This window comes from Malania oleifera, chromosome 1 (assembly GCF_029873635.1).
Source record: "Malania oleifera isolate guangnan ecotype guangnan chromosome 1, ASM2987363v1, whole genome shotgun sequence".
NCBI lineage: Eukaryota > Viridiplantae > Streptophyta > Magnoliopsida > Santalales > Ximeniaceae > Malania > Malania oleifera.
The window spans coordinates 62,253,151-62,279,750 of NC_080417.1; the positions used below are offsets into that span (position 1 = coordinate 62,253,151).

General features: G+C 36.0%; 1 protein-coding gene across 4 annotated transcripts in view; it reads left to right on the forward strand.

The window, feature by feature from the left end:
• Positions 1-9,622: 9,622 nt before the first annotated feature.
• Positions 9,623-26,600, forward strand: part of LOC131167008 (uncharacterized) — a 30,084-nt gene continuing 13,106 nt past the window's right edge. For 3 of the 4 annotated variants that reach the window (XR_009139951.1, XR_009139950.1, XR_009139949.1), the window contains exons 1-3: positions 10,139-10,191; positions 23,250-23,321; positions 23,406-23,483. Coding sequence is in view for 1 of the 4 variants with exons in the window: in XM_058125730.1 (XP_057981713.1) it covers positions 9,715-9,770; positions 9,874-9,928; positions 10,141-10,191; positions 23,230-23,321; positions 23,406-23,483 (332 nt within the window). In the remaining 3 variants the exon portion in view is untranslated. Of the gene's footprint in view, positions 9,771-9,873; positions 9,929-10,138; positions 10,192-23,229; positions 23,322-23,405; positions 23,484-26,600 lie in introns of those variants that run through there. The other variant, XM_058125730.1, reaches the window with a different exon arrangement.

Genomic DNA, 26,600 nt, shown 5'->3' on the forward strand with positions numbered 1-26,600 from the left:
TCAGATGATGGTGCTTGAAATTTTATTCCAGGTTATGCGTGCCCGCAATTATGGACGTCGGGAAGACGATTTTAGAGGACGCTCATAGGTTCTTGTACACGGTTCATCCAGGTAGTACTAAAATGTATAGGGATCTGCGAGTCTTACTAGTGAAGTGACATGAATAGGAAAATTACCGAGTTTGTACAGCAGTGTTTGATGTGCCAGCAGGTAAACGTTAAGCACCAGAGGACGGCGGGCCAATTGTAGTCACTTTACATCCCAAAGTGGAAGTGGAATCATGTATCTATGGACTTTGTTATGGGTTTCCCACCGGCATCGCATAGCCAGAATGCTATTTGGGTGGTCGTTGATAGATTGACAAAGACCACTCACTTATATCCCAATTAAAGTCAACTACTCCGTGGACAGACTGGCAGAGATTTATGTTTAGGTGATAGTCCGTTCTCATGGTGTGCCAGTGTCTATAATGTCGAACTGAGACCCACGTTTCACGTCACGATTTTAAAAGAGCTTCCAGGAGGCTCTAGAGTCTCAGTTATCTTTCAGCATGGCGTTCCATCCTCAGGCGGACGGTTAGACTGAGAGGGTGATTCAGATATTGGAAGATATGCTACGGGCGTGCGTGCTAGATTTGAGGGGTAGTTGGACCCAGTATATGCCACTAGTAGAGTTTGCATATAATAACAACTATCAGGCCAACATTGGCATAACACCTTATGAGGCGCTTTATGGTAGGAGATGTCGTTCTCCTCTATACTAGGATGAGTTAGGTGAGCAACGGGTTGTGGGGCCAGAGTTAGTGCAACAGACATATGATAAAGTTCAACTCATTAGAGACAGAATCAATGCAGCTCAGAGTTGGCAAAAGAGTTACGCTGATACTCACCGTAAGAAATAGGAGTTTGATGTTAGAGATCATGTGTTTTTTAAAATAGCTCCATTAAAGGGGGTTATGAGATTTGGAAGGAAGGGTAAGCTTAGCCCTAGGTTTGTTGGCCCGTTTGAGATCCTTTAGAGAGTGGGGTCAGTTGCCTATAGGCTAGCCTTACCACCTGTTTTGTCCGGAATACACAACGTATTCCACGTTTCCATGTTGAGGAAATACGTCCTAGACCCTTCCTATGTGATTAGTTATGGTGAGATAAAGCTAGGGGATACTCCGGCATATGAGGAAGTACTAGTGCAAATTTTGGATAAGAAAGAATAGGAATTGCCAATAAGAAGATTCTTTTAGTAAAAGTCTTATGGAGAAACCATGTGATAGAGGAAGTTTCATGGGAACTTGAGGAGCAGATACAAAAAAAAGTACCTGTATCTCTTCAGCGGGGATTGGTAGTAATTGAGAAAAATTATTGGTGAATATGTAAAAATTTCTTTTGTGCAGGTTAATTAGATGTAATAATTTTTTGGTAGTAGATAGTATTTTGGTTGTGGGAGAATTTTATTTTATGTATATATGTAATCTTTCAAAACCCTGAATGTAACCACGATATTCCTCAGCCATAAGTGAGGGTAAGTAATAAAATAAGTAGCCCATTTTCTTTAAAGGATGGTGGCCATACAAATAGTAAATTTCGAGGACGAAATTTCATAAGGGGGAGAATGTAGAGACCCAAAAAAATATAGTATTTAAATAATAAAAGAGGGGGAAAAGGAAATTCAAAAGGAGGAATTGCACGGCTCATGGACAAACCCTTCGGTTTCATCGACGAACTCACTACTAGATTCGTAGCTCACCACGTGTCTCATCGACGATAAATTAACGAGAGGGTTGTTGTAGGGCCTAAAATTTGTCGACGATAAGTAAATGTTCATCGGCGAACTCTCTTATAGGCCTCGTTGACAAAGTGATGCGTCTCGTCGACAAAGGATGGTGTATAAATAGGCTCAAATTCGATTTTCTGTGAGAAAATTCAACCAAACCCTTTTCTCTCTCTCCCACTTCAGCTCCCTCACCTTCTCTCTTTGATTTCGGCCCCATTCTTTGCCAATTTGACGATCGGAAGTTGCCACGTCACTCCTTGGAAGATTCTCTACACATCTGCTAGAGTGATTTGTTGGTTAGGCTAACTTGAGAACAATCCCAAAATTTGGGTAAGTTAGTTAATTTCAGTTTTACTAAGTTTTGGTGTTCTGGACTGAGAAGAACATGTTAGATAAGATAATACTAAAGTTTTGTTGGGAAAATATCAATTTCAGGGTGTTGAGGTGGGGACCATATGAGTGTAATTTTGGAGTAATTTGTAGGCTTTTCCATAAGTCAGGTAAGAGGATAAACTAAGTCAACTTTCTTATGAAAATATATTTATTATTTTACAACATTTAATTTCAGGTAAATATGTATATTGTAGAATTATGTTGAAAATAATGTTGTTGATCAGAAAATATGATTTTCATGTATAATATCAGAAATATGAGTTTAGAACATATTTTATGTTCTGAATATTACCCCTTTTGTGTGATATGAGTAACAATTACCATGGAAATTATGATGATGAAATATTATGTTTTCCTAGAATATTCATGTATCACTAGTATGTTATGATATGTCGGCGTAAGGGCCGAGATTTTATATGATATACAAGTGTAAGGGTCGAATATATGATAAGTTATGCCAGCGTAAGTGCCGTGATTTACAAGTTACAAAATGTCAGCGTAAGGGTCGTGAATTTTATATGACATGTTATGTAAAATTTTATGAAAATATTATCATGACAGATATTATTATGAAATAGTCATGTATCATGATTTGGAAATATATTATATGTTATCAAAACCCAGATAGTTTGGTTTAGGTGTTTACACAGTACGGTACTGTAGTTATATGATCACGATTATGTATATGTTAGTGTTACCACTTGTCGTAAGAGGCAGTGGGAGATCAGCAGTTGATGTGGTTTTATGGTAGTGCAGGTGTCCCTCTAGTGTCAGGACCAGGAGGGGGAGACTCATCGTATTTACAGACTTATGTTGATCTAGCGTGGTTGGCCAGCCATTGCTAGGTCCAACCTTCGAGCCGCACAACCTAGTCATGTGGGGGTAAGACATGACACCAGCCAGCTATCCATCCAGGGTGTTATTTCATGTATAGTTATATGAGATGATTTTTATGTGTAGAAATTTAGTATGTTACCATGTTATAACAAATTATGTTTTTCCTAAATATGATATAGGTAGTTTTATCAAATATGATTTATATACGGTTATATGTATAACACGAAAATAGTCATGCTGCCACACACTGATATTAGTTTATTTCCCTTACTGAGAGATGTCTTATCCCAACTATATACACATTTCAGGAGCCCCAGATAGAATAGCAGATAGAGCTCCACAGCGTTAGAGTTCAACTGTTCTACACTGTCTGAAGGGTAAGTCATTTTACTAGGGTTTGACGGATTTTTGGGTGGTGACTCTAGGGCACTTTTTGGATTTTTTTTTTGGGTTGTGTGTATGTATATGACAGTTGTAGTAAAAGTCTGGTATTGTGTTAGATGGATGATTTGATATGTATATGATTTTACGTTTCCCGCTGCTTAGGTATCAGTGTTGTATTTCAGGTATATCCATAGTACCCATTGATCCAGGTTGATTATGTTTTATCAGGTCTATTATGTTTAAAAAAATATTATGGTAAAACAACAGGTCTTTACAATGCTCCTATCATATGACACCCAATAAAGATTAGCTCAACACCTACATGTTAGTAAATTCTGGTTCTGTTTTAATAGGTAATGATGCATCAAGCAAAATTGTTAGAATAGGAAATATTAAAATTATAATGTTTGATGGTGTTGTTAGAATGTTGTGTGATGTTAATCATATATCAGATTTAAGGAAGAATCTAATTTCATTGGCCATTTTAGATTATAATGGTTTTAATTACAAGTGTGCAAGTGGAGTAATGAAGGTGGGTAAAGGTGTCTTAACAATGATGAAGGGGCATAAATTAGCAGGATATATTTATACACTACTAGGTACCACAGTTGTAAGTGGAGCTGTGGCTACAGAGTCTCAACCAAATAGTACAATCTTGTGGCATATGCGGTTAGTTCATGTGGGTGAGTGTGGGATGATGAAGCTTCATAAGATAAATATATTGAAGGGTGTCAAAACATGCAAGCTTAATTTATACAAGTATTGTGTTCTTCAGAAGCAAAATAAGGTGCAGTTCAAGACAGTCATATATAAAACAGAGGGAATTCTTGACTATGTTCATACAAATGTTTGGGGGCCAGTAAAAGTAGCATCATGGGGAGGACATACGTATTTCGCGAGTTTTATTGATAACTACTTACGAACGGGCTGGGTGTACTTTATGTGGCACAAGTTAGAAATGTTTGCCAAGTTCAAGTTGTGGAAAGCTAAAGTAGAGAACCAGACAGGGAGGAAGATCAAATGTCTCAGGTCTGGAAATGGTACTGAGTACACAGATTCAAAGTTCGTGGAGTTTTGTGAGCAGCATGGCATTAAGAGGCACTTCTCAATACGCAAGACACAATAACAAAATGGTGTGGCAGAAAGGATGAAAAAAATAAAAGCTGAAAAAGCTCGGTGTCTTAGATTAAATGCATGGCTTGCAAAGAAATTTTGGGCAGAGGCGGTGAATATGATAAGTTTCTTGATCAACAGGTCACCAAGAGCAGCACTAGATGGGAAAGTAGTAGAGGAGGTGTGGAAAGGCAGCGCGGTATACTACTATGGTTTGAGAGTGTTTAGATGTCTAGCCTACGTGCATGTTTCTAGTGAGGAAAGATCGAAACTTGATGCAAAGTCTAGACAGTGTATCTTTTTGGGGTATAAAAAAGGGGTGGAAGGTTTCAACCTCTAGGATCTGAAAGCAAACAAGGTGGTGATCAATATAAATGTGGTTTTTGATGAGAAAATCATGTTGCGGCATACTCAATAAGAAGAGAGATAGGTTCTAGAAAAATTGTAGCAACAATGAGCATATTGTGTAGGTGAAGCTAGAGACTCAAAGTAGAGATGACAATGTTCAGAATGTAGGGAATCCTAGTTTATGAGACCAGCAACATCATAGTATAGCTATAGATAGACTCAGACACACTATCAGGCCACCAGCCATGTATGACTTTGATGATTTGATTTCTTATGCACTCATTACAAGTAGCAGGGATCCTACTACTTTTCAAAAGGCGGTGCATAGCCAAGAGAAAAGTATATGGATGAGTGTTATGGTGGAGGAGATGGATTTTTTGCATAAGAACCAAATATGAGAGTTAGTGGAGCTTCTAGAGGGGAAGAAAACAATAGGATGCAAATAGTTGTATAGGAAGAAAGAAGCCATGTCAAAAAAAAGATGGAGAAAATTTCATGCCTCGTCTAGTAGCGAAGGGTTACTCATAGAGGAAAGGGGTTGATATGATGAGATCTTCTCCCTTGTGGTCAGACACACTTCCATCAAGACAGTGTTGGGATTAGTGACACATTTTGATATGCATTTTGAGTAGATGGATGTAAAGATAGCATTTCTTCATGGTGATTTGGAGGAACTGATTTACATGGTACAACCATAAGGATTTAGTCAGCCTGGACAAGAACACTTGGCCTGTAAATTGAGGAAATCACTTTATGGGCTGAAGAAGTCTCCCAGGCAGTGGTACAAGAGGTTTGACTCTTACATGATCTGGATTGGCTACAAAATATGTGAGTATGATTTACCGTGTTTATGTGAAGAGCCTTGATGATGGTTCATTCATTTTTATGTTGTTTTATGTGGATGACATGTTAATTGCTGCGAAAATTATGAGTGAGATTAGCAATTTGAAAACCTTGTTGAGCAAAGAATTTGACATTAGGATTTGGGTGTAGCCAAGAAGATTCTTGGGATCGAGATTTGTAGGGACAGAGCTTCCAAGAGATTGTGGTTATCTCAGCATAGCTATGTTGAGAAGGTGTTAGAGTAGTTTTTCATGGATAATGCAAAACCAATGAGTACATCTTTGATGAACCATTTTAGATTTTCTATCACCTAGTGCCCAAAGACAGATGATGAAGTTCAGGAAATGTCAAAGGTTCTATAGGCTAGTGTAGTGAGGTGCTTGATGTATGCTATGGTTTGTACAATACTGGATTTGGCACAAGTTGTTAGTGTGGTGAGCAAGTTTCTATCAAATCTAGGATGATAGCATTGGGACGCATTCAAGTGGATTTTAAGATACTTGAGGGGTACTACAGACTATGGCATCATGTTTGGCAGGCAGCAGCGTGATCCTTTAGTTGTGGGATATGTGGATGTAGACTATGTAGGAGACTTGGATGACATGAGGTCTATCACAAGGTATGTTTTCACTCTTGTGGGGGGGGGGGGGGGGTTCTAGTTGCACTATCTACTACTAAGTCAGAATATATGGCAGTGGCTAAGGCTGCCAAGGAAGATTTGTGGCTTACAGGGTTGGTCAAAGAGCTAGGTATTTAGTAAAGTGGAGTTCAGCTGCATTGTGATAGTTAGAGTGTTGTTTATTTGGCAAGAACTAGGTGTATTATGCAAGGACCAAGCACATATATATGAGGTTTCATAAGATCAGAGAATTGGTTTCTTCTGGTGAACTATTGCCTTAGAAAGTTCACACTTCTGAGAATGCAGCAGACATGTTGACAAAACATATTACCTTAGACAAGTTCAAGCACTACTTGGACTTAATTAATGTCTCCAGGCGCTAGATGGGAGGCGTCCCAACCTATTCTCCTAGGTAGAGCTTCAGGTTATGTTTTTCTTTTCTTCTAAGGGGTGAATATTTGCCAAGGTGGAGATTGTTGTAGTATGTGGCTCATATGGAGTGAAACATATGTGTAGAGAAAGCAGGTTGAAGAAAATAAGGAAGCTAGTTTGAAGAAAAACTATCGACGATTTTCATAGGTGCATTGATGATTTCTTGCAAAAGAAAATTAAGAAGAAAATCGTTGACGGTTTAATGTAGGTACATTAAAGGTTTTGTTCGGCATTGATTTTGAAATTTGAACTGGGATGGTTAATAGGTTGGGGGTGCGGGAGAAAATCCTCCACGGAATAGTACAAGAGTATTTGGGAAATTTTCTAATCCTTTTGTATGTATAGGTTTAGCATATATACAATAATGTAATCCTATTTTTTATGACAGTGAATTTCAATTGCAGCTTGCTCCCGTGGATGTAGGCATTCTGCCAAACCACGTTAAATCTTGTATTATTTTTTAAATTTTATTAGTTTTGTGTGTTTCCGTATTATTCATTGTGATTACTGCATTGCATCACACACATTTTTGCACGACAATAAATTTTGAACTAACAAAAAAATAGAGTAGGAAGGGGGGAGGGCTTTAATATATTGCTTCCATTGACTGTCAAAAGATCTCTCCTAGTAATAAAAAAAATCTTATAGTTGAAAATTTTTGTGACAACAATGATTTACCTGTTATTCATTTCATGTGGGTTATGACAGTCCCCTGCATTTCAATTATCATATATACATATATATATATATACATATATATATATATATATATATATTATAAAAGATGTAGGAAAATAAATAGAGATGAGACATAAATTTTATATGGTTCGGCTATGCCTACTTCACGGGAGGATGGGATAAAAAGCTTCACTATCTCAGGAGGAATTACAAGATGATTTGGAACCGGCCTTGTACAAAATATCTCTCCTCTTTATCCTTTGTACAAAATATCTATATTTTTTTATCTCTCCTCTACTTTTATCCTTACTATATATCTACTTCCTTCAAGCATGCAAATGTATCTTCAAATGAGAAGGGGAGGGTGCCTTTTTATAGGGCAATAAGGATAACTAAACATTTATTGGAGTGAAAAACAAATGGGTGGAAGATGGGGTGACATTCATATTTTTCATGACAATATATACAATGAATCAATAGAAGACATAATAATTGCTTGAATGGCCAAAAGTGCGAGCTTGGTCGGGGGTGTCATGACCCAACATTAATCTTGCTTTCGATTATCTTGTGAAGTTGGTGTTTTGCTGAAAATTCACCCAAATTGCTACTTCTGTTGCAGTTGGAAAGAGGAGGAGACATGGGGAGGAAGAAGAAATTTATGGAGGAAAAGAAGGAAGAATAAAGAAGAACAAAATGGTGCCACTGTTTGAAAATTGACTATCTAAAATGCACCCATATAAATCTACATCTAGTAAGATTTGATTGAGAAAAACGCTACTTCATATAATGAGATTTCGAAACATATCCATTTTAAAAATAGGGGAGGCAAAACGGGTCCAAACTCGACGGGTCACCTTGTGACCCACGCATTTAGAACAAGATCGGGTTTATGGAAGCCAACCCGCTTATAAATGGGTCAACCCGTGACCCGCTCATTTATAAATGGGTCAAACCAGGTTCGGGTTGGATCACCCACCGGGTGACCCATTTATTTAGATCCTATATATAAACCACCCACTAATTGGCTAACCCTACTCGGCTGCTACCCTGTTGAGATAAAACATAAAAGTAAAACCCTAATCCTAATTCCTTTGGGTTGTGACTGGCACTGGTACGCTGCCCCCTACTGTGCTGGTGCGAATCTACGAAGATTGCGATCCACTCCTCGAGCTCGGCTACTCGAGTCTTCATCTCCTCCACAGACGTCAGGCCCCAGTTCCACAGACCACAGTCTCCACTCTCCACTCCACAACTCCATGGTTAGATCAAGCTCCCTCACGGATCAAGCTCCCTCATGATCTAGAGACACATATCTACCATTCTACCGTAGCATTCTTTAATATGTTGGTTGATTACTTGAGCACAATATCCACCCTAGATAAGCTGGATTCAAAGTGTATCTTATGCAAGGTTGAATATGAGACTTTATGACTTGTTGTCTCTTGTTCTTCAACTGTTCATTTCATAAGAAATTTGTTACAAATCTCTTTGAAAAATCAGAGTTCAAAGTCCTAGTATTTGGCTTCTTGAGCTTTAGTGGATATCTTCTATGGGAGCTCACAAGTTTGCAATTTTTGCTTTTGGCTGATTGATTGACTTGCAAATATTTAGCTCATATAGAAGCTCAAGAAGCCAAATACTAGAAGGCCTTTGAACTCTACTTTTTCATAGATATTTTTTGATTTTCGCTTTATATGTAAATATTTTATGCATGTATTATGCATATTTTTATAGATGTTTTTATTTTTATTTTTAAATTATTCATTTTTTTAAATATTAATTAAAGAGATGTATTATTTTTTACATTTTATGTTCTTTTTATTTAGATATTAATAAATAAAATGCAGTTTTTTTTTTAAAATGTCATTTTATATGAAAATTATTAAAAATTTTTAAATAAATAAATTATATTTTTTAAACAGGTAACCCGTGACCCCCCGTTTATTAAATGGGCGGGTGTGGGTTTGGCATGGGCGTGACCCAGTTAACACTGACCTGTTTACGACCTGAATCGTTTACGATCCGGTCCATTTATGATCCGCTCGGACCTGACCCGTGCCCCTGTTTTGCCACCCTATCTATTTCAATTAATATTATTTTAAAATAATTTTTAATAAAATATTATTTCAAAATATTTTTTAATAAAATATTATTTCCGTGCATTTGGACCGTGCTTTAAAATAAGGCCGCGGCTTGGTCCCAGCCGGCCAGCAACGCTAAAGCTCTGAAACAATCATTTCATCAAAAACCTCAGCTAGGTTTTCACTTGTAACTCTCTCCCTCTCTCTCTCTCTCCCACAATGACGAAGTTCAGGAAGCTTAATCGCCCCACGGGTCACAGAATGTCCATGCTTAGGTTCATCGCTGTTCATATCACATTTATATTTAGAATTCAACTCCAAGGGTTTGAAATTGTACGGGCATACTCTTTTGAGATTTTGTATTGATTGTTTTCGCAGAACAATGGTCTCGCAGTTGGTGAAGCACGAGCGGATTGAGACTACTGTTGCTAAGGCAATTCCTTGATTGAGCTGATTCTCCTCATTTCTATTTTTTTCCCTTATGATTAGCATTTCACTTAATAAAAGCTGATGTTCCTTGCTATATCTGTAAAATCATAAGCACTTTCTAGTCAGTTTAAATAAAAAATATTGCTTTATTTATATTCTCTTTTGAATTTAAATGTGGAAAAATGTGCTCATTTTCCTTTGTTCTCTACTCTTTAGGCCAAAGAAATCCGGAGGTTGGCTGATAACATGGTACAGATGGGGAAAGAGGTCGGTATAAGAATTGAATTATGTTCATCTGTTGCATGCACTAGTTGTTGTGGAAATTATATGCGTCAACTACATACTGAAAAGGGTTTGGAAGCTTTGTCTGTGGGTGCATAATGATCTTTTTTTGAAAAAAACTTTTTGTTAAGGTTAAGCAAAGGAAGAAGAATTTAAATAATATTAAGTTAGGAATATTATAATATTTCATTAATATTGATCGGTTTGCGCTTCATAGATGGTTAGCAATTTGGGTTGTCTCATCAATAGCAATAGCAATTTAAGGCTGTGTTTGCGTTATGGAATTGGGCGTTTAATTAAGAATTGTACAGAATTGGGAAATATTCAATTCAAAAATTTTGAAGCCCTAAGGGTGTGCATCTAGATGCCTCATTTTTTTTGGAGGTTTGAATGCTTAAATGATTTCAACATGTTCTTGTTAACATTATATTGTTGCGCTATGCCTATTTTTCTTGAGAGCCTTATTATTCTTCGGTTACACAATGAACAACTACAACAACAAACCAAGCCTTAAGTCCCGTTCGGTGGGGTTGACTATTAATTTCTTGATCATCAAGTTTAATCTTTTCTTCAATATTTCTCCTACTCTAACTAAAATTACATTTCATATATTTTATCTTATTTCTACTCATCTTGAAACCTCTAAATTCTAAAGCCTCTCTCCATAATTCTAATTTAGATTTTGGTCCAACCCTAGTTTTTTCATTTAATACAATATTATTTGCAAATAATATACACCATGGGATCTGGTTTTGGATATTCCTAGTAAGTACATAAACAAAAAAGTGAAAAGATAAAGGCTCAAAAAAGATCCTTGATGTACGCCTATTGTGATTGGAAATTCTTTGGACTCTCCACTTGCATTCCTAACACTAGACGTTACTATATCATATATATCCTTGATGACATTATTATACCTACTATATATTCCAATTTTTTCTAAAACTCACCATAGAACTTCCCTAGGTACCTTGTTATATGCTTTCTCTAGGTCAATAAAAATCATATGCAAGTTAATCTTCTTTTCCCTAAACTTTCCCATTAATCTCCTTAAAAACTATATAGCTTCTGTAGTCAATCTTCCATGCATAAACCAAATTGATTTTCTAAGACCCTCATTTCTAACCTTAGTATTTGTTCAATTGCTCCTTCTTATGGTTTCATTTTAGGAATTATAAGTTTAATTGTGTTTAGGGTTGTTTAGAACATAACCTTTGTTTTTTGTATGTAGGTATTAAAATGCTTTTCCTCCATTTATCTAGCATTTTCTTAGTTTTTGTGTTGAATAAATTAGTTAACCATATACTTCTGTTATCTTCTAGGCATTTCCAAAGATCTTTTGTCCGGTATAGGCAAAATACTTCAGAATTACTTCAGAATTTGAAAAGTCTAGGTCATCTTCATCAAGAATTAATATTCTAGAAAAAAAGAATTAATATTCTAGAAAAACTCAAAGGAATAAAAATAGAAGACCAAATAGCCCAACCAATTTATGAAGATAATAAATCAGTACAAGGCAATTTCCACCCAACTCAATCTAGCATGTCCAAAATTAATGTTATAAACAAAACAAACACATGCCAAATAGATAAGGCAAAATTAAATAAAGAATTCTTTTAAAGAAAAATGAAAACTTAAGAAAACAATTTTTTGAAAAATTCTCAGAAGAAAAGATTGATGAATATAAGCAAAGATGGATAAGTGAAATGGAGAAACAAGAAAGAAATTTATATTTCTTTGATTGCAATAGAAAGAAAAATTGTGACCCAATTGATAGGAAAGGAAGGATTTACAAAACAACAAAAAATACAATTGTAGGAAATAATCCTCCAAAAGGCAAGATTCTATTTCAACATAACGAAAATGAGGTAGAAGCATTAACATTTTCCAAAGCAACCTGCAGCCCAAAGTCAGTGCGACATAATAATTAAGCAAATTAATTTTGCAAATAAATACTTTACAAGTATAGGTGAACAAATAGATAGAATACAAGAAAGTATTGATAAGATGGAAAAATTCCTCCCCAAACTAAAAAACGGATATCCAATATTTAAGGCAAAAGAAATACAAAAGCTCGGACTAGCAAAAATAACCAAATGGCCTGATCCAACTCTCCTAAAAGCATGCTTTGATAAGGATGATGAAATTTTAAAAGCAATTAATGAAAAACTCAAAGATATTCTGTCTACTTCAAAGGGAATTCAAGCCTTAGTGACCAAATTAGCAATCTAGCTTCAAAAGACTCCAATCTAGGAAGAGGACAAAATGATAATTCTGAAGAAGAAATTTTAGACAATGTTACAGAAATAGAAGAGAACTTTAAGAATTTAACAGTCATCCTCCAAAAGGAAAGATTCAATTTCAGCATAACAAAAATGATGTAGAAGCATCAACATTTGCCAAAGCAAAAATAGAAAATCCTCACCGTTCATTACGTAATGGTAGCGATCTGTAAGAGTCATTGTGACACTTAATTTTCTTCTCACCGATTTGGCTGTGTTACAATACCAGTAACCCTTGTGATTAAAAAACCATGGTGTAGTTTTGTCAAGAAAGCATCATCGAGATCCTTTTGCTTCTCGATTTGATAAACAAGGAGTATGCACTTCCATGATTCTCATGTTTAGAGTCCTAGTTAGAGTTGGGTTTCTAGTATTTGTCACTTTTTTAGGTGACTACTCAAAGATGACTTGGCTTATTTAATAAAAGATTGTTTGTGCCTTTTTGTATTGTTATGAAAACTTCATTTGATTTTCCTGTCAGGATACTTCATAGTGATATGCTAAGGAGTACTTGAGTAGTCAATTTACTACTTATATAACTAAATTATGTATTATCCAACCATCATCTTGTGCCCACTCCACAAGAAAATGGAGTTGCGAAGAGAAAAAATAGATATATCATTGAAGTCATTCATACAGTGTTAGATGAATGATTCTAAAGTGTTTTGGAGTGATATCGTGTTCACTACCTCCTATGGATAGAATCACCTCCTCTATTCTTGGCAGTACAATACCCTACTAGTTCTCTTCTCAAATTCTCCTTACTCTCTTACCTCCTCATATATTTGGTTGTGACCAATGGTGTATAAGTTGAATCCTTGAGTTACCAAATGTATTTTCCTGACTAGTCATGTACTCAAAATGGATATAACTATTATAGTCCTACCTTGCATCACTCTTTTGTTTCTACCCATGTTATCTTCTTCAAGTCTACACCTTACTATGATGATCCCTTGAGTCCTTCTAACCTCCATGAGTCCCTTCCTTTACCTAACGTTCCAGCTGCATCTTCATCTAGTTTGAGTCCTCATCGCCTAGATCATCCAAATTTGCAGGCGTATACACAGCATTCTCAAGGGAGGATAGCCTTCTCTAGCTTCTATTGTTATGCCTTTTGATTTCCTTGTCTAGTGATTTCGTTTCCAAGACATTGATCTTCCTATTGCTGTCCGGAGAGGTAAACACACATGTACCCAGCATCCAATCGCTCATTTCATTTGCTATGATTTCTTGTCGCCCTTACTATTGTGTTAGTACTCTATCTTCTACTCTTCCTAAATATGTCTCTAAAGCATTATCCCATTCTAAAAGAAATGTGTGCTCTATAAGGTAATGACACTTGGGAATCAGTACCTCGTCCACTTGATAAATATGTGGTTGGTTGTTGCTAGGTGTGTATGGTGAATGTAAATCCTCATGGTTATGTAGCTCATTTGAAGGCTTGTCTAAAGGATACACTTACGAACAAATTCTCTCCATTCACCAAACTTGCCTTGGTTTGTTTGTTCATTTCCTTAACCACCTCCAACCATTTGTCCTTGCAATAGTTAAATGTGAAAAATGCATTCCTTGATGGTGACCTTCAAGAGGTCTATGTGGAGCCCCACATGGGTTTGTTGCTCACAAAGAGTCAACATTGGACATCTTAGAAAGTCTATATATGGTCTAAAGCAATCTCCCCAGGCATGGTTTGGTTGGTATTGTGTGGTTGTGCTTGAGTTTGGCCTTTAGAAATGTGCACTAGGTCAGGACTATCAAAACTACACTGCTCTCTAGTCACATTATATGTTTGAAGAAAAAAAAATCCTCTAAAAATTGAAAAAGGCCATAACGATGCCAAGTACTGAATCCTATCCCAAAGCATAGACGAAGACTTCTTCTTTCTTGTGAATATACATGCATTTTACTCCAACTGGATCCCCATAACACAAAAAAAATCCTACACCTCCATAACCAAACCAATTCACATGTAGTATGTGCCATGGCCCTACATATATACTATACACTTGATTGAGCTACAGTTTTTTGTTTCTTACTCATCCATGATACTAAGTTACCATCAACAAGACAACAACTAGTTGTGGATCTCTGAGGATGACTCAACCCCATTTGCATTTGTACAATGCTGGATCCTAGTGTGACCCCGATCATGATATTGGAGGTCTTTCCTGCCTGAAGATTTGATGTATTGCAAGATAAGAATGATAGCATCCAAGTGGCTTGTTCTGAGGGAATGAAGCACTAGCTCCAACACTTGTGGCGAAAGGTAGGTCCTGTCATGCGAGTTTGAGCCTAGTTTAATTTCTCAACAAGTCTTTGATAATGTCTAGGTTCAGCCAACAAATCACCCGCATCTCCCAAATTTGGTAATAATTTGCTGCTAGGATCCATAGGTTTGGGTTTGAACAAGTTAGTTTTGTCTAAAAGAGATATAACATAGTTCCATTGTGACAATTACGAGATTTGGATACTTCTAGTTCTATACCTAATAAGCATTTAAGCATACTCAAACTTTTAACATCACTTTAGAGTCACCATTGTTACTAGTAATCACAATGTCATCTACACACACAATTAGAAAAATCCTATTGTTGAGCATGACGATAGAATACATAGTGATCATTGTTGATCGCCCGGAGGAGGGGCTGAGCTACCAGTTGCATGAGGTGGGGGATATGTTGAAGAGATAGCAAGAAATGAGGAGTGGTTAGAAAGTTAATTAAAAGTGTTCTTTCTAATATTTTGTTTATCCTAGAATCAAAGAATAAATTGGTGGATGCCTTCCTAGTGAGAAGTATATGGGAATTCTGGTTGAGAGATTGAGTGTTCTTTCCCTCTTCAGGAGCATTGGGGGGGGGGGGTCATTATCTAGGATATTAGGTGGCATTGTTAGGGACCGTTGGTGATTTCTCTTTGTTGTGTTGTTGGAGGTAAAGGGGTTTGGGAATTGGTGGTTCTTGTCTGTTTATGGACCCACACCCTCTCCTTTGTGCATTTCCATTTTTAAGGACCTAGCTAATCTTTTTGGCCTTTGAAACCCACTCTAGGTTGTGGGTAAGGGTTTCAATACCATTCGGCTTGCCAAGGAGAGGTTGAGGGGGTTTCTAGGGTGACCAACAACTTGAGAATTTTTTGTTCCACCAATTAAGAATGTAGAATCAAGGATTTAACTTAGGTTAGCGGTCACTTCACTTGGGTAGCTTGGGAGATAGGATTGCGCCCTTGTTTGTTCAATAATGAATGGGAAGACACTTCTTGAATGTTGCTCAAAAGGCTCTCATTATACCAATTTCGGATAATTGTTTAGTTCTTCTGGATACCCCATTCATTAGGGCCCTACTCCCATCTTCATTGAGAATATGTGGTTGATGCACGTTTCTTTTAGGGAGTGCATTGAGACTCAGCATAGAGAGAGCAATGCTCAAGGGTGGGAGGGTTTTAGATTTATGAGGAAGTTGAAGTATGTCAAAAGCATTGAAACTTTGGAATATGGAAGCTTTTGGTGATTTGAAAGGAAAAAATAAGTTGATTCTGAATGAGATTGAATGTTTGAATAGATGGGATTGTGGCTTGGCTAGCGAAGAGGATAGGGTCAAAAGGGGCCAACTTTGTAATGACTTAGAAGCTGTCCTTTTTAGGGAAGGTACAAGCTAGAAATAGAAATTTAGGATGAAGTGAGTGAAAGAAGGGGATTGCAACACCAAATTATTCCATCAAGTGGCTAATGGGAGGAGAAGGAAGAATTTTATCAAGGAGTTGGAAATAGATAAGTTAGTGGTTCAAAGAAAATCCAAGTTTCTTGAAGACTCCTGAGTCATTCAGGAAATCTGAATTCTTCCTCACCAAATACTAGCTCCAAGTAAAATTGGCCCAAGCTAAGTTTGGAAGATTTCGGGGCAATCCTCAGAATAATGGCAAATTACTCTTCCTTTGAAGATGACATCAGCCATGACTTCGACTTTTTGTCCTAATCAAGATAATTTAAGATGGCATAATGCATGCAAGATGAGTGTTGACAATGTCGTCAAACTATTATAATAAAATGGATGCCGACGATATCAATTTTTAAAGCAAGATGGATGTCAGCAAGTTATTATAATAAAATGGATGCTAGCCATATCAATTTTTAAAGCAAGATAGATGTCGACAATGTCGGCAAGTTATTATAATAAAATGGATGCCGACCATATCAATTTTTAAAGATGAAAGGATATTGACAATGTCTGCAATTTATTATAATGGAGGCAATATTTAAAGTTAGATGGAATGCCGTCAATTTATTATAATGGAGGCAATATTTAAAGTTAGATGGAATGCCGTCAATATATTATAGTAAAGTAGATGTCGGCTACATCTCTTATTTTTACCAAAATCTTATAAAAGATTGCAAAGTTTTATATGACAGGTTGAAGAAAAATCGTCCACCCTAGATGGCAGAATGCATGCAAGATGGGTGTCGGTAATGTCGGCAAACTATTATAATAAAATGGATGCTAGCCATATCAATTTTTAAAACAAGATAGATGTCGGCAATGTCAGCAAGTTATTATAATAAAATGGATGTCAACCATATCAATTTTTAAAGTAAGATGGATGTCGACAGTGTCGGCAAGTTATTATAATAAAATGGATGCCGACCAGGTCAATTTTTAAAGATAAAAGGATGTCAGCAATGTTGGCAATTTATTATAATGGAGGCAATATTTAAAGCTAGATGAGATGCCGACAATATATTATAAAAAAGTAGATGTCGGCTACATCTCTGATTTTTACCAAAATCTTATAAAAGATTGCAAAGTTTTGTATGATAGGTTGAAGAAAAATCCAGCACCCTAGAATCAAGACCACACAGAGGCGGTAAGAAAAATTAAAGGCAATGTTAAGAAAATAACTTGTATGGCAATTTCAGATCCAATTGCTTACAAAATCGTTGAAACTGACTTTTTCAAGCAATAGTTCAAAGAAAATCAAAGTTTCTCGAAGACTTCAAAGTTATCTGGGCAATCTAAATTCCTCCTCACCAGATCCTAGCTCCAAGCAAAATTGGCCCAAGCCAAGGCTCTGGAAGATTTCAAGGCAATCTTCAGAATAATGGCAGATTACTCTTCCTTTGAAATTGACATCAGCAATGACTTTGACTTTTTGTCCTGATGAAGATATTTCAAGATGGCAGAATGCATGTAAGATGGGTGTCGGCAATGTCGGCAAACTATTATAATAAAATGGATGCCGGCCATATCAATGTTTAAAGTAAGATGGATGTCGGCAAGTTATTATAATAAAATGGATGCCAACCATATCAATTTTCAAAGATAAATGGATGATGGCAATGTTGGCAATTTATTATAATGGAGGCAATATTTAAAAATCGATGGGATGCCGACAATATATTATAATAAAGTAGATGTCAGCTACATCTCTGATTTTTACCAAAATCTTATAAAAAATTGCAAAGTTTTGTATGACAGGTTGAAGAAAAATCCTCCACCCTAGAATCAAGATCACACTGAGGCGGTAAGAAAGATTAAAGGCAATGTTAAGAAAATACCTTGTATGGCAATTTAAAATCCAATTGGTTACAAAATCGTTGAAACTGACTTTCTAAAGCAATGGTTCAAGGAAAATCCAAGTTTCTTGTAGACTCCTTATTTGGACAATCTAAAGTCCTCCTCACCAAATCCTAGCTCCAAGCAAAATTGGCCCAAGCCAAGACTCCGGAAGATTTTAGGGCAATCCTCATAATAATGGCAAATTAATCTTCCTCTGAAGATGACATCAAGCATGACTTCAACTTTTTGTCCTGATCAATATATTTCAAGATGGCAGAATGCATGCAAGATAGGTGTCGACAAACTATTATAATAAAATGGATGCTGGCCATATCAATTTTTAAAGCAAGATGGATGTCGGCAATGTTAGCAAGTTATTATAATAAAAGGGATGCCGACCATATCAATTTTTAAAGCAAGATGGATGTTGGCAATGTCGACAAGTTATTATAATAAAATGGATGCAGGCCATGTCATTTTTTAAAGATAAATGGATGTCGGCAATTTATTATATTGTAGGCAATATTTAAAGCTAGATGGGATGTTGGCAATATATTATAATAAAGTAGATGTTGGTCATAAGCAATATTTAAAACTTTTCTATAAACTACTTTTGAAGGTGCAATGACCGGAAGCAAGATTCCTTTTGAAAGAAACTTGGATTTTCTTTGAACCATGGCTTGAGAAAGTCTTTAGAAAGGTGGTCAATTTTCAGACCATTCCACCACTTAATCTGGGATTGTCTTCCAAAATAAAGGACTTGGTGTTTGCCGATGAGTTTATTTGAAAAGTTATATTGTAGCATCAAAATCCAAGTAAGATTGAAAAATTTGAATAATAGTTGTGGAAATTCAATCCATTCTTCAGGAGGAGAGAGATTGTTGGTCCAAAAGTTATATGCTGATTTTAATTATTTCAATGGTTGGACCGAATTTGTCCCACCATTCATGAAACCAGAAAAGGTACTTTGCCAGAGAAATTTTTATCAAAATAAATAAGCCATGGGAAAGAGAATGTTTTATTTTGAAGTAAAATTGCTTTGAACCAAGAATCACGATAATCCTAGTAATTGAAATGGTTGGGATCACAGACGCTATTTGGACATGAGCTTGTCTAGCTCAAACTCCATTCCCTAAATTTAGGGATAAAGTCAATGCCTAGGGCCAATAGGCTGGCTTTGTGGGGGCAAAAACTTAAATACAATATTAGAAAGAGCCTCTTTCATCTATTTGCTCTAAAAAAAAAAAAAACCCAAGAGTCTCTTGCTTCTCACATTGAGAGGTTTTATAAAAACCAACCCATTCGTGAGCACCTTTGTAGCTCGGCTCAGTAAGGGCTTGTTGACTTGTTCACTTCATAAATGAAAAAGCTTGAACAAGTATATTAAAGCTCAATTTGAGTTTAGCTCAACTTTGAACTTAGTTAAAAATTCAATAAACAAGCTTGAGCCGGTAAAGCTCGACTTGGATTGTTTGCAACCCTAACTCAATCCCAAATTCTTGTATTCCACATCTACCATCCTTCATAATGTTTATTCTCAGGTCCTTGCGCATTCCCCAACCCCTAGTTCTAGTGTTTCAGTCTCCAGTTTCAAGAAGACTGTTTTTGTTACACAAGGTGATTTTGATTCTCAACTAAGTAATTTCAGGAGTTCTTGAGATGGTTTGCAATTGTGCCAGAATGCATGGACATGGTTGAGGCCCCCTGCACAAGCGCATTTATTGTGATGAGGAGGTCATATCATTATGCAGTGTTGGGATCTTCACCGTAAACTGCCACACAACGGCAATGCAGCAACCAAAGATTCCAATCTTCCATTCCCTAGTATCAAGCGTCCAAAGAACATATGGCATGTGTAATCAAGTTTCTTTTCCACCCTCCAATATTTTGAAAACTTTTGTTACCTTTGCTTATGGGTCCACTACTACCATTAAGGGAATAGGGGCAGTACATCCCACTTTGTCTCTTTAAAGTTTTGTATATTCCTAACTATTACCTGTAGTCTTCTACCGATTGGCAAGATCACCAAATCCATTAACTGTTCACGAACATTCTTTCCTCATTATGTTGACATTTATGATTTGAAGACGAGGAAGGACATGAAGCTGGTTTACTTCACTACTTCTAGTCACTATCTCCTTCTACTAGCTGCAGTGCTGCCACTATGCCATGCTAAATCCATGATTGTCTTGGTCATCCTTCATTAGACAAGTTAACACATCTAATTCTTAGTTTGAGATCTGTGTGTTGTCCATGGTGCTTACTTTTAAATAGCCACAACAGGTAGCAGAGTATAACAGTAATGGATGTAGCTTTTGCTAAGCCTATTTGGGGATCATAAGCATTAATGACATTTATTATCAATGATTAAGGCTATCTTGATTTTTATGATTCTATCTCCTACTCTTTTAACATCTACTGCACTATCTTTTAGGTCTTGTCTACTATGATTGCTATTCCATTTTAATGTTTTTCTTTTCTAATATACCAAAGCTTATATCCTGATTTTGTATTCCTTTAGCTTTTTCCCCTATCCACTTAGTTTCTTGAAGGCAAATTACGTTATTTCTCCTAATCATCGTATCAACTATCTCCATGCCTTTACCTGTAAGTGTCCCTATATTTCTAGTTACTAATCTTTTCCTAGTCTCCTGCAATAACTTCTTTACCCTTTCATATCCAAAATGACATGGCCTAGCCCACACTTGCCCATTTTTCACTACATCTAGGTGGTATAAGTGCAATGTATCGCTCGTAGGGGATGCCCAAGTGAATATTTGGTACGTATTCATATCAAATAGATCTAGAAAGTTTTACACTGGTTGTTAGCTATCTAATGCAACCCTCCTCCTTTACCCGGGTTTTGGACCAGCTGTATATAAAGAAATTTAGGACCTTTAGAGCAACACAGGGTGAGTGCATGCATCTGGAAATTGCTGATTATAAAAAATCAGTATATAATTGCTGTATCAATGTATTGAAATTAGAAAAGGGTCGTATGCATGTAATGCTATAAGAAGGGAAGCATGGTTAATGCATGTTGGCATGATTAACAGTGTAATGTTTGACATCAGAATCGAGGTTAAACTGAATGCATAAGCTGCTTTTTAGAGCAGTATATAATGGAATGCATACACTTCTTTTTTTAAAAAAAAAAAAAAAAATATTTAAAATCGGTGTATGGTGGAATGTGGAAGCCTTTTCAAATAAGAATTTGATTGATTTCTTAGTGGAAAAAGAGAAGGAAAAAAATGTTAGTTGCATGAGTTTATTGTTTTAAGAAATCAAACCAGAGCATAGTTGTGAGATCAGGGCTTCAAAATTCCTTAGCATTTCAATGCTCTAAGTAAACTCTAATTTATGCTCCTAGAACACTACCAACAGATGTATTTTAGGGAAATTCCTCACCTGAATTCTAAGCCACCACTTGAAACCCTAATCTGATGATCAAAGAATGAAAAAGTAGTCTAAAACTGTGATCTGAACTTAAAACTACTGCCTTGACGGAATGCAAAGAGTAAAATGCAGGAATGCCCTCTTAAGGGTTTTTTTTTTTTTTGGGAGGGGGGGGGGGGGGTGGGGGAGAGAGAGAGAGAGAGAGAGATCGTTGGAGTGGCACCATGATGGCGAAGAGTGCGGTGTAGGTGGATGAACAGGGTTTGACGGTTACTGAAGCAAGGTGGGTGTGGATTCCTACTTTTCTGATTTTTAATAACCAATCTAGACCATTGGGTCGAAACTCACCATCGTAGAGTTCGTCAAATTCAAGTCTGGCCCACTGAGCTTTCCAAGCTTGGAGTTTCCAATCTAGGTTTGAATCTTCAAATCTGAGTTAGAAAGATGGTGCAAATACTTAAGGGTCTTAGGAAATTAGAGGAGAAAGCATTGTCCTTGACTATTGAAGGAGGGGAAAGCTTTGTTGTCGATCACTGAAAGAGGGGGAAGCTTCATTGTTGATTGCCCGAAGGAGGGGCTGAGCTGCCAGTTGCAAGAGGTGGGGGATATAGTGAAGAGATAGCCAGAAACGAGGAGCGGTTAGAAAGTTAATTAAAAGTGTTCTTTATGATATTTTGTTCAAGGCCCCCCCCCCCCCCCCCCCCAAAAAAAAAAACTCAAACCAACACCACTTTTTTGTATTAGTTAATTTAGAAAGAAAAAGCAAAAGATTAAGAATAATTGTTGATTATGTGGATGGTAGGGCTACAGATGAGCCTAGCCATTCGTGAGCTACTCAATGCTCGGCTATAGCCTAATTAAAACATGTTCACTAATATCAATTATGCTAGCTTAAGCTTTAGATTTGAAACTCACAAGTCAAGCAAGCCAATCTTGAGCTATATCATACTCACCTCAGCAAGCCTGCAAGTTAGCTCGTTTAACTAGCAGGCAAGTGAATTCAACAAAAAGTTTGTTTAATAGGGCTTATAAGCTAACTCATAAAATAAGTTCATGTACTTGTTTGTATGTAATCTCAAAATTTGAATTGTCTGCCTCATTTATAAAGTCGGTTTGGAAATTATTTCAAATCCAGACTATGCATTTTATTTTATAGGTATTTTCTGTCAAATCTTGACTAATCACACATTTTTCTTTATATTTTAAATTTTTTTATAACATAATACAATATAACATAAATCAAAATACCACATGGGGAGTTGCAAACAAATCAAGTTGTTTGCTTATGCATACTAATGAGAAATTTCAAGCTTAGTTATAAATAATAGAAATTTGAACAAGATTAGACTTGACTCATTTAACCTTGTTTTAAGCTCTTTTAATAAATTAATGGAACATGAACAAGGCAGAGCTTCACTTGTATAATTGACAAGCCAAGTCCAAGCTCGATTTTGAAGCTCATTACTAAATGAGCAAAGTCAGAACATTTTAATGTTTGGCTAGATTTAGTTTGATTGCCCTAGCGGATGCTCTATAATTTTCATTTTACTGTTAATAATCTTCCTTTATGAAGATTATTTAAATAGATAAAATGTTAATACAAGCACAATTTAGCATCAAATTCCAAGAAACCTTGGTATGTTTGTCAAAGCTTTGTTTACTTTTTTGTGATCCCTATATTAGGGATGAATCTAAGGAGAAGATTTAGCATAAATATGGAAGATATATTTTAATATTTTAAAATTTCAATTGAAAATAATTGAAAATAATTTCAATGCATTTTGAAAATGTTATACGGTTCTCTTTGTGCTGCAAGACGTGCTGCCGCATTTGTTCGGGGTGATGACGTCCTTCACAAGCTATTCACAGAACTGGCTTACCGATACAAGTGGGTCTTAAACCTGTTACTATTTCATTCATATTTGTATTGTATTTTATGATTGCAATATTGGTAAATAATGTTTTGTTATAGAGATAGAGCGGGTGGATACACGAGATTGCTTAGAACTCGCATACGAGTTGGTGATGCTGCACCAATGGCCTATATTGAGTAAGAATATTACCTGTTGTTCGTGTTATGTGATTAATTAATATTTTTTGATGTCCCTAATGATATTGTTAAACATCCCTGCCCGGAGTATATAGTCTAGAGGGGGGGTGAATAGACTCTTTTCGCGGAATGCGTATTTCTCTACAAAATAAAAATTCTTGGCAAGATACAAGAAATCATATCACAATATAAGTAAATGTAAATCATGCACAAGACAAATAAAATGAAGAGAAGGGTAGGGAAAATCAACACCGGTATTTTTACGTGGTTCGGCACCAAGTCTACGTCCACACCTTGGGACTAACCAAAGGATTCCACAATTCACTAAGGAACTCCTTCTCCGGCGGAGAAGCCTTACAACTCGGGAACAAATCCCTACCACGCTTATAAAGAGCCTTCACTTGGGAACAAATCCCTACCCGCTCACAAAGAGCCTCTTCGATTCACAAAGAACTTTCACCAAACGGTTCACAAAGAACCTTTACAAGAAGATGATGGAAATACAATATGATGCTCCTCAAATGAGCAAAATATTAAATACAAAGCAAACCGCACACTATCTCTCAACTAATGAATCAAACACTATTAAAGAGCAAGAGAGAATGAGCACTAGTGAGTAAAGAACAACAATGCAAAGTGTTAGGTGCTTAGGTTTTGGTTTAAAAAGATGTTTTTCACTAAGAATGATAAAAAACCTTCAAAACCATGTCTAAACAAGCCTAATAGCTTGTATTTATAGCCAAAAACCAAAACTAGCCGTTTTATGGCCGTTGGGGGAAGATATGATATTATATTTTGAAATACTAGCCGTTTTCACCCGTTAGTGTCAGTTCTGCCTGTTAGACTTGTTGACTAGTGTCAACTAGCAACTTGTCGACGAATCCCCTGTTCTCATTGATGAGTGCCCTGAATCAGAAAAAGTCATCAACATGAAAGTTGTGAGATTTTTTCTTAGCTTTCCAGGGACACCAAGATCGTCCTTTTTGGACTTTTCTAGCAAAAGTTATGCTCCAAATACCGAAGGGTGTTCAGGACTCAAGGCTGCACTACGTTAGTCGACGATTGGTCGCTTTTCCTTGACAAAATGTCTTTTAATGACTTAAAACATTCTTGGACAAAAGTATATGAAATATATTAAGTCTAATAAAGTTTAATACTTGTCTAAATGAGTTTCCCCTTGAATATAAGATATCTTGTTAATAAAAACACATTTGAAAAACCATTTTGATATCTTATATGCTTGTATGTCCTTTATTGAAAATATACTTTACTTTCTTTGCACCCTTAGGACATAATACTCGTTTTGATGAAATCGGGACTAAGTATGAAGATGTTCAAGATACCAAGATGTTTGAAAACTTGTCCCTTTAGAAAACATATTTGAATTTAGGATTCATTTAACAAAGTCTTAAGTTTAACTTAGAAAACCATGAAATTTGAGTTTGTGATTATAGTGCAATCCTAAAAACTCATGTGTCCTAGTATGCATATGCAATTTGCTCTACTCTTGCTCAGAAATGATTTATGAAACAAAACTGTAAGAGTTACAAGATATACTACCTCAAACACATACCCATTTCATAAAATCCAACATTAAGCTCCCTTTGGTTATGCTTGGGCTCTTCTGAGTACGTGTCCATTTGATCTTTCTATTTGAACATCAATTCGGTCCGATCTTTGCCTTTTGACCAATACTTCATGTATTCAACACTTGTACATGTACTAAGCATGATCTGCACAGATGGAAAACACTAGAAACCACATATAGGTTAAATATCATCAAAACACATAAACCATGATAGTGTAGCCACCAAAACTAACGTTTTCCCATTTTTTGATGATGACTAACCTATTAAGACACTCCTTAATCTTTGCATTTATGATTATACTAACCATAGCTTAATATGCAAGGATAAATTTACCAAGAACCACTAATGGGTTGTTATCATCAAAACAAGACAATTAAACTCATGGAACCTCTAAGGCTAACAATCTTCCCCTTTTTGATGATAGCAAACCATTGGTGTTCTATATAGGGTATGATTTAAAGCTCCCCCTCAAATTATGCATATTCTTAAATAAAACTAAAATATGCTCCCCCTTACTTTATGCATATAAGGGATAATAAAACATTTAACTAGATATTACATACCCATTGGAGCTTGATCATGCAAACCATAGAAAATTCATTCAAGATAAAATAGATAAGCAAAATGAACTTTCATACTACCATATGCATTCTACCCCACATGCATTTCACTTCTCCCCCACACACAATAACAAACATCTTGTTCCTAACATATAGGACACAAAAAATAAAAAAAACTTCTCCCCCTTTGATGATCATCAAAAAGAGAGGTACAATTCATTTTACCTAAAAAATTATTTCTCCCCCTTAATATAAGATTCCATGGTGGTGAGGTGAGTGTGTGCTAGACACACATACCAAAATTTTGGGTGCTAAACCATAATATTAGAAAAGCCTAGATTGACTTCCTTCCAAACTCATGAATGATGATTCAAGAGTTAAACCATTTGTTGTAAATCAATCATTCAATGATCATTCAAAAATGAACATTTTCAAAATAAGCACAAAATATTCATGCTTGTAATTTAAGTATGGTAAATGTGTCCAAACAACTTGGTAAAGAGCATGTATATAATTTAGAGCATTCTAGGAAAATTCAAAGGATTATTAGCATACAATGTTTAGGATTCAACATGCACCACTACCTATTCAATTATTCATCATGGATTATAAAAATATTCATAAAGTTCAACCCGCATGCAATGGATTTCAAGCTATGATCATTCAACATGCAAAAACTTATAATTACCATTGAATCGTCATGCAAATGATTTTTTTATCATGCATAATTTATAAATATTCATTAATGACAATGTGCATGAAATAGTCCAAGTGACCATTTAAGGTTAAAATACTAAGTTCAACTTGGTTACTATACTGATACTACATAAGACTTTCAAAAGTATTCATAATTTAAAAATAAGTCTTATGAAGTCATAATTTCAGTTGACTAGTTAGCATGTATGTCTAAAATAGATCAATGAATTCAACATGTAAGACCCTAGTCAACTACTAGCATGCAATTCACA